At 35.4% G+C, this 10,081-nt stretch overlaps 1 protein-coding gene across 1 annotated transcript; it reads left to right on the plus strand.

The window, feature by feature from the left end:
* Positions 1 to 4,357: 4,357 nt before the first annotated feature.
* LOC107771927 (CDK5RAP1-like protein) lies at positions 4,358 to 9,624 on the plus strand. Its single transcript, XM_016591389.2, has 3 exons — positions 4,358 to 4,802; positions 7,324 to 8,381; positions 8,843 to 9,624. Exons 1-3 carry the CDS (start codon positions 4,486 to 4,488, stop codon positions 9,349 to 9,351), a joined length of 1,884 nt encoding a protein of 627 aa, XP_016446875.1. The 5' UTR covers positions 4,358 to 4,485; the 3' UTR covers positions 9,352 to 9,624.
* The last annotated feature ends 457 nt before the right edge of the window (positions 9,625 to 10,081 follow it).

Raw genomic sequence — 10,081 nt, forward strand, 5'->3', positions numbered from 1 at the left:
TAGTTTTAGGACATAATACTACACGTTAGGAATCCTACATGATTACCTTTAAGAATCCTATTAGTATTATTACTTTTGCTGTCTAATTCATATAAAATGGAACAAGTAAATGTCTTTAGTTATGTAATCCTATTACTTTTAGGATATGCTTCTTAAAAATTTCTATTACTAATTTAATTTAAAAACGTATTAAAATGTCCTATTACTAATTTAATTTAAAAATATATTATATTGTCCAAATTTATTTAGAAAAATGAGAGCATATATTATTATAAAAGTATAAATACAATATTAATATATCAAAATAGCTCTAAAATATTAAAGGGAAGAACTCATAGGGAAAGGACATAACTGCAATAACCTATTTTTTGGACTACAATACCTTCTATGCTAATTTTTAATATTTAAGATTTTAAAACTAATAAAATTTTGTCTATTAAATTCTTATTAAAAATATGAAGGAAGGTTTAATAAAATCAATTTCATAAGAATCATCCGTATTGGCAATACATTACCACTCCATAATGTCCAATATGAAAAAAATAAAAGTAATATTAAATGGACTGCATAAAGAGTTGAAATTGAGAAAAAATACCCCCACGATAGTATATTTTTATATTATATTTGAACTATTTTTTTACTCAAATAATATTTTTTTAATCAATTTTTTTTGTGTAATATTGAAAAATGCCTGATTATTAAATAACAAATAAGAAAATATGTAAGAATATAAATGTTTAAGAAAGAGAAAACAAATAGTTGGTAAGAGTCAATACCACTAATGATTCTACAAACATAAATATCTAAATGTGAAATGTCATATCAATCTTTTACTCTTTGAAAATAAAATTTATGGTGGATAAAATTATAATTAAGATTAAATATTCAAAATAAGAGATGAACTAATATTAAGATCTGAATCAACATAGAATAAATTATTTTTATGTTAAAATCAAATAATTAAAATTTTTAATTAATTATTTAGCAAGAGAATCCAATTCAATTATTTTTTAAATTCATCATGAGTAAAATTCTTATTCAAATTTAAAAAAAATAATCTTAGGGTACATAAATTTATTCCATAAAAAGAGCGTTAGAACACAAAGTAAAAATGTTAGTATATTATTAAGAATCAAAATGTTATACAAGTGTGTGAGGAAGCACAATCAAAGCTAAATCTTAAACAAGAACAAGCTTTCAAGACTATATTATAAAGAGTCGACTCTGGTATAACGAGATTATTATTTGTAGATGCCTCCTGCGGAATCAAAATAATATTTCTATGTCATGCATTACTTGCAAATATCATATCAAGAGGCATGACACTGTTAGCAATAATAGCAAGTGATGTACCAACAACGATTTTATTGTGAGGCTACCCACTTTAGATTTGATATACCTCTTCAAACAATTTAAATAACCATCACAAATATATCAAAGCAGAGCAATGGTGCTAAATTTATAAGGAAAATAAAATTAATAATATGGGATGAAGCACTTATGACTAAGTATCAAACGATCGAAATAATTGCCCGGAGTTCTGGAGATATATTGGATATTAATGAACCGTTTGGTGAAAAATTAATGGTTTGGAAGGTGATTTCTGTCAAGTACTACCAGTAGTTCCAAAATCGACAAAAGCAGAGATTATAAAAAGCTAGCTTGCCAAAGTTATACTTTTGGCTTCAAACGAAAAAGATTCAACTGACAAGAATTATAAAGTAAGAACAGATCCAGTATTCAGTGTCTTCTTGCTTCGTGTCGGGAACGAAGAAAAGCATCCAATAAAAAATGATTTGGCTCTTCCTAAACATTTGGTTATCAATCATAATAGTAACAGTAGTGCATTTAATAAGAGAAATATTTCTATCATTAGATTAAAACGCAATGTGTGCAAATCGTATGATATAATTAAAAAGATATCTCAGCTAGCAGAAATGAATATGTTGATCAACTAAATAAAAGGTTGATTACAAAATTTTATAGAAAAAATAAATTATTTTTTAGTTTTTGACTCAACAGAAAATGATACCAATAATTACTACCAAGAAAAATACTTAAATACTGTAATACCAAATGGCCTTTTACCATACATATTTGTTGTCAAATTTCTTATTTCTTGCGTATATTAGTGTCACCGTATATATAATAGACTAAGTTAAAATTGATCTTCTATTGTATATAGGTTAATTTTGAAGAAAAATATGCCCATCATGCTACTGAAAAACTTAGATATGCCGAATAGCTTATGTAATAGCACACAAATGATACATAGTAGAAGTTTTGACAATAACGTCATACATGCAAAAATTATGATACTGTTAATGTGCTTCTAAATATATTCTTATCACTGAATTCAATTTTCGTCTTCCGGAACTAAGGAACATCCTTTTAAATTTGTGTGAAAATAATTTTTAATATGTTTATGTTTTGCAAATATAATAAATAAAGCACAAGGACAAACATCCTAAATATTAGACTATAGTTATCGCAATATATTTTCTTGCACGAACAACTATATGTTGCACTTTCAAGAGGGATATCAAGATCGACAACAAGAGTTCTGGTTAAGGCAGAGCAACCAACGTATTAGGAGGAAACATACACAAAAAAATATTGTCCACAAAGAAGTGTTCGTTAAGATACCATCACATTAGATACTTTTAAACTATAATATATACTTTTATAACTAACATGACAAAATTGATCATTTGTATATCGATTATAAAAAGTAAATGGTGAATACAAATAATTATTTATGTAAAGATTCCAATATTTAATGAACAATGGTTGTTAGATGTATCGAGACTAGTGAAAAAAGAATCAGCGAGAACCTCTATTTGGAGGTTCGACTTTTGCAGTTTTGGTGTTTGTTTACCCTTAAAATGAGTAACGATTGAATTTATACGCGGTTTAAAAGATATGTGATTTAATTTAACACGAATGATCTAAGAACACCAAATAATTGAATTGAAGGGAAACAAAACGATCAAACCAAATACGATGGATGATTAACCCTAGCTTTATGATGAACACTGAAAGTTGGTTCCGATCAAGCCCTCAGATCAGGCTCTGTTGCATGTTAAATTATTAAGCAGCTGAAGAACACTTTGAACAGTAATTAGAGAATAAAAATTAAATTTTTTAGGTTTGGTATACGTGCCAACAGTGGCCTTAAAAATAAAAGGTTCTCCCCTTTATATAGTAGGGGAGTTTCAATCCTAGTACAAGTCTAAATAAGGTAAAAATCTTTTTCTTCTAGTAAATAGTGATACGCAGTTGATATCGGGCGAGATTTGCGCCATAATATCCGGTTAAAGGCGGATACTTCGGCCCCTCGTTTGTCCTGTCTAACTGTCTTTCCCTTAGCCCCGGTCCTTTACTTTTTTCGAGCTCAATGCTTGGCCGTGCCCGATTCTTGACGCTCCATTCGTCCTCCTGGGGCTCTGATCTGTGGGAGCCCTCGGCTTTACCTGAGGCCATATCGTGTCGCGCTGTCCTCGTTTCTTTATCGAAAAATCGGGGGTAATTTTATACCCGATTTTACCCGCACACAGTATTTTTTGTTTGTTTGTTAATAACCAAAATTTATTAAATATTTGATAGAAATAATTTTTTTTTTACCAAACTTGAAAGGACGTTGTTGTTGTTGCCATTGTTCCAATTCCCTTGGCCTTGGTTGCCCCAACTTTGATTGTTCCCTTGCGATCTCCATTGTTGATTTGGAGAATTACTCTGTTGACCCTGGTAGTTATTGGCATATAACACTTCCTCACTTTGATCATCATAAGAATCGTCTTGATTGTAACCACTACCACTTTGCTCATATTGATCTTGATTGTTTTGCACTTGTTGACCACGTTGTCTCCTCTTGTTGACCATGACATTTACCTCTTCCATGGCATTTACTTTTTTTATCCCTTGAACTTGCTAAAGCTGGGCCTTTGCTAACTGATTCATAGTAGTTGTCAACTCGGCTATGGCTTGTCTGTGATCATGAAGTTCCTTGTGAAGATAGATGACATTAGGGTCACCCTGAGGAACATTTGCTCGACTCTGCCAAACTGAGGATGTGTCAGCCATCTCATCAAGTATGTCACAAGCATCGGTATAAGGTATTTTCATAAAATTTCCCCCAGCTAGCTGATTCACCACACACTCGTTGGTCGTGTTGATGCCCCTATAGAATGTCTGCTGAATCATTGTTTCAGTCATATCATTATTTGGGCAGTCCTTGACCATTGTCCGATATAAAGGACCGAAATTGCTCATGAATATAGTTTAGAGGTTATTTTAAACATACCCCAAACATAAGCGATCATTTTGTCATTTTCTTCCATTAGAACGAATGAAATATGAGCGGTTTGGCTGTGCACATCCAAAGCCGCCGAACCCAGCTCGCCGGTTTGGTTGTGGCCATTCGTAGCCCTATCCACACTGTACGTTCAACCACAACAAAGACACCGTTCTCCAACTCAACCAAAAATGGCGTCTTCTCTATCTTCTCTATCGACCATATTGAGCCAGCCTCACTGTGCCGTACGCATCAAATTCCCTAAACATTACTCTTCCTTCCACGTCAGATTCCTCTCGTCGAAGCTTCTCCAACTTCAATCCTCCTCCTGCCGCCGCACGTCAGCCGCTCTTAGAAGGAGCTCTACATTCTCTCTCAAGATTTCCAGAAACTTCTCCAACTGTCAATCTCGCACTTCTTTACCCAGCAAGGACCAAATTCCAAGCCTTCACCAATTCATCCCCAAAGCTACTGCTCCCACTGTTTCTGCTTCCGATGTTCAGTCCGAGTAAGTGCTCTACTTAATCCATAGATATATTGAAACAAATTTTTAAAAAGTTATATTTTTTAATGCTAAGTCTCTAAGAGAAGTACTTGGTACCCTCTGGTTTAAAATCTTGGATTAGCTTCTCTTTTTCATGATTAGATCGAAGCACAAGCCTTATGTCGCATTGCAAGCAATTTCTTTTTGGATTGCAGACATACTAAGATCACGTATGAGTGGAAAGTCAATTCATTTAATAAGCATGGCATCTCTTACATTTCACATAGTCAAGTTGGTCCATTGCTTCCACTAAGTTGTTAAAAACTAGTACGAGACATGAATTTTGTTGTTGTTGCCAAGTCGCCGACCCTGTAGACGTTGGAGCTTCAGTCTGCTCTAATTTTTAAGCTTCGTTGAGTTCTCGGGATCTTGCAGCAAGCAAAGTTTTTTGATTCGGTGTTTGTAAGAAAGCAGATCAATCCTGAGCACCAACTTGTTTGATTTGTCATGCGTCATAGTCATAATAGTTCAGTGTTCTCGGGGGGCAAATTGGCGTGAATGTAACTTGCCAGATACAAGTTGTTGACCACCCATGGTAACCTAATAGCTCCAGGATTGATAGTTCATTACAATGTGAGTGACATGCTTTAAGCATCCTTATGTTGTGAGGGCTCAAGGGCTTGCATGGTTGTTTCCGCTGAACCTCTGACAGTCTGTTTGATTGGAGGGGAAGATAAGGAAGAGAAATTTGACTTATTTTACTGTCCTCCAGTGAAGTATTGATGATTTACTTCCCATTGTCTGTTATAGTTGCATGATAGGTAAAACTGATTTCCTTATTCCTTTCTGTTCAATTTTGGAAGGATTTAAAAGGCAACATATGAGGTATCCAACTACTCCAATTTTGCTTCCTTGTGGACCAAGTGAATGTCTTTCTATCCTTACTTCCATTCATCTGGCATCTCCCCTTTTAACTTCAACCAAACCAGACATTACATGGAATTACATGCCTCTACTTCAGCCTAGCTTCCATAAGTTGTTCCTATCCCAAAGGTAGCAGGTGCTTTGATGTTTTCTGAGCATTTGCCCTCCTAATTGAACGAAGAGGTTGCCTTTTAGATGTTAGGCTCAACCTTGTTTGGGTGGAAACCTGAAGTTAAATCGTTTGCTGTCCTTTTGTAGAGAAAAAAAAATCCATCTAAAACTACTATATATCCTTAATATGAATGCTCCCTTGGTCCATTGGCTGCAATAAGGAGAACCAAGAGTGGCACCACTCTTGTATAGGCCCTCATGAGTACCTGTAAGGTTCTTAACTGCCATAATAGTGTGTATCATTTTGGAATTAATAATTGCTATACACATTTCACATTTCTGGAAGTCAGCACATATGTATGATAATCCCGTTCATCCATGCTAAAGGGCCTCACTATAACCTGTTAGCTCATCTCATAATGATGCTTCTGATCCTGTAGAAATCATGGATTCATCTTTATCATCTTGCCCTTAATCGCGATATAGATTTTCATCTAATGTACATCTTGTCCGTCAAGTCTGCAGTTGCTAGTGCAAGTTGAAACTAAGTACTTTCTCCGTTTAATTTATGTGACGTAGTTTGACTCAGTACAAAGCTTAAGAAAAAAAAAGACTTTTGAAACTTGTGGTTTTAAAGGCTTAAAGGTAAGTAAAAGCTTTGTGGGGTCATAACAATCGTGTGGCTATAAAAGTTTCTCACTAAAGGTAAAATTGTGTGGTAAAAGTTTCTCATTAAGGGTAAAATAGAAAGCTTAAAGTTAAGTTGTTTTCAAATATAGAATTGTGTCATTCATTTTGGAACGGACTAATAAGAAAAGTGTGATATAAATTGAAATGGAAGAAGTAATAGTGAAATATTGATAAGATGAAAGACGTGAATAGGAATTGAAAAGGGAAAGGAAAAGAGGGGCATGAAAACATCATGAGACCCCTTCTCAAATTTATTAATGCCTTCATACGAAGAAATTGAGGTCATCTGTGCTAGCAATTTGTTATTAAAGTAGAATCAACTTATTGAATAGTTTGTTTGTAGTGCTGTAATCTGGTGGCCACTTATCTTTGATATATCAAGCTCCATAAAAACTTTAGGAGCTATTTGAGCAAATAATTGCATGAATATCCAACTATTCAAACTGAAGGGAAGCAGAAAAGTGTTCAAGAGTTGATCCAAAACTATCTAGACCTAGAGTTTTATGTCCTACTGTAGGAAAGTTTAAAACATTCTATTTTATTTACAATGTTTTGACTTGAAAATTCTAAAATATATTGCTCTGTTTTGTTCGAAGTGGGATAATTCAATACTTTAGTTGGTAGAGCTACTAAAGTCTGATCTACCCGCAATTTTATATGATAATGATTTGTTATGTTTCCAACTTTCTTGTTTCACTTGAAGATTTATAACTTCAGATTCATTGATAGTGCCAAATTAGCAACCTTAATTTTATCAGAGAAAACTGATATTTGGACTTTTATCAGAGAAAACTGATATGTGGGCTTTCTTTTGCTGTAGGCCTGTGATGATATCTGGTGTTATGCCAAGAGGTCGCATCTATCATGAAACTTATGGATGCCAAATGAATGTCAATGATATGGAGATTGTTTTATCTATCATGAAAAATGCTGGATACACTGAAAGCGTGGAAGTCCCAGAGAATGCTGAGATAATATTTATAAATACTTGTGCTATAAGGGACAATGCAGAACATAAGGTCTGGCAGAGGCTCAATTATTTTTGGTTTCTTAAGAGACAATGGAAGAGCAATGTTGCGATTGGAAGGTCACAGTCCACACATCCTCCCAAAGTAGTTGTGCTGGGATGTATGGCGGAGAGGTTGAAGGACAAAATATTGGATTCAGATAAGATGGTTGACGTGGTTTGTGGACCTGATGCTTATCGAGACTTGCCACGCCTGTTGGAAGAGGTGGACTATGGTCAAAAAGGTATCAATACTCTACTTTCTCTTGAAGAAACTTATGCGGATATTAATCCAGTTCGCATCTCCAAAAATTCTATATCTGCATTTGTATCTGTGATGAGGGGTTGCAATAATATGTGCTCATTCTGCATTGTTCCCTTCACTAGAGGGAGAGAACGGTCTCGCCCAGTGGAATCAATTGTGAAAGAGGTCGCTGAACTTTGGAAAGAGGGAGTCAAAGAGGTTACGCTTCTTGGCCAAAATGTAAATAGCTATAATGATACATCTGGAGTTGAAAATCCGGCTGAACCAGCAGTCAGTTGGGAACTTAGTGATGGATTCTCCAGCATATGCAAAGTAAAACATGTGGGTCTACGGTTTGCTGATCTCCTAGATAGACTTGCGACAGAATTTCCTGAAATGCGATTCAGATACACTTCCCCACATCCTAAAGATTTTCCAGATGATTTGCTGTACGTAATGCGGGATAGGTACAATATCTGCAAAAGCATTCATCTGCCAGCACAGTCAGGCAGCAGTGCAGTGCTTGAAAGAATGCGTCGTGGATATACTCGAGAAGCATACTTAGATCTTGTGAAGAAGATAAGGGATATAATACCTGACATGGGCATAAGCAGTCACTTCATATGTGGTAAGATTGTTATCCATTGTGTTTTCTTATTACTGGGACCTCACTTAAGGCTGAACATGCATGCTACATATGCTAATCGGACATGGTCTGTTACTTTAGGTTTTCGGGAAATATTTGTGTCTTTGTTTTCTAGTTATTTTATGATACTTCCTCTTTTTACTTTATTACTTTTTCAAGAATGGTAGTCTTTTCCTGAGATGCTTTGTCATCTTGATTTATCTTAGATTAAGACGTAGAAATTATTTGACTATTCAAAGAGTTGTTACAGTATTTTATATTTACAAAAGAGGAGCTAATACTTCTGCTTCCTGACTTCTCACATTCAGAAATTGATCTAGGAGTTCTTGAATTATTCTAATGTCATGAGAGGACAAACTTCTCATAGGTAATAGGCAGATGGCATTACATGGGAGCTATACAAAATGACTTATTTGGCTCTTAATTTGACATGTTACTTTCAGGTTTCTGTGGAGAAACGGAAGAGGATCACAAAGACACACTAAGCCTCGTAAAGGCTGTTTGTTATGATATGGCATACATGTTTGCTTACAGCATGAGAGAGAAAACACATGCCCACAGAAAATATGTTGATGATGTTCCTGATGATGTTAAGCAAAGGAGGCTCACAGAACTAATTGAGGCTTTTCGTGGGAGTACAGGTCAGAACTATGACTCTAAAATTGGTACTCTCCAACTTGTGCTAGTTGAAGGACCCAATAAGAGAGCCCCAGACACAGAGTTAATTGGCAAGAGCGACAGAGGCCATAGGGTATCATTTACTAACCTGCCTATCCCAGATAAGGTTGATAATAATGGGAAGCGAAACCCAAAGATTGGTGATTATGTTGAAGTGCACATAATAAAATCTACAAGGGCATCACTGTTTGGAGAAGCACTTGCTATAACTAAATTGAGCTCATTTTACAGCTCTTCACATGAAGAAGCTGTTACCTTTGCCAGCAGAACATAAGCTATTATTAAAGCTTCTGTACTAGAGTTTGCGCTTCCATCTTGCCTTTCTTTTGAAATCACAGAGTAGCCATGTATTGTTAATAGAGTAGCATTCATACTGGTAGCTTAAAGTTTTTTTGCTTTCATACTGGAGTTTTATTCTGGCTGTTTAGCTCCGGCCACAGAGATCAGTAATTTTTGAGCTGGTTAATTTTCAGGATCCGACGTACTTGCTCAACTGTTACAGTCAGGAGAGTCTGGCTTATTGAGAAAATAAATTTTCAGTCATGAACTCTGAGCCTCTTGTTTGCTCAATATTGATAATCTTTTTGCTATTCACTAGTTTGGAGGGAAGTCCAAAAGCCATGATCTCAGTAATAATTATGGTAACCATAACCACCCTCTTCGCATGTTGAAACTTTGTTTCGCCATTAACAGTGCCTTACAGACAAAAACTAAATATTCATCAAAGTGAACTATGTTGTCTTCACATGTCGCATACAAGGGCTCGCTCTCTCTGACCCGAAATCGATCGATCTAGCCATGAGTAGGTTGAAGAGAGCTCTAATGGGCCTTGGAGGACCGAACCAACATATGTGGCAAAATACGGGGATGACTTGGAATCTACCAAACCCTAGCACAGCCACTTGGAACCTACCTACACCTAGCACGGTACTTGGAACCTACTTGCGCCTAGTACGGCCACTTGAAACCAACTCGCACCTAGCACAACCACTTGGAAACTACCT

The sequence above is a fragment of the Nicotiana tabacum genome, chromosome 17 (assembly GCF_000715075.1).
Source record: "Nicotiana tabacum cultivar K326 chromosome 17, ASM71507v2, whole genome shotgun sequence".
Classification (NCBI taxonomy): domain Eukaryota; kingdom Viridiplantae; phylum Streptophyta; class Magnoliopsida; order Solanales; family Solanaceae; genus Nicotiana; species Nicotiana tabacum.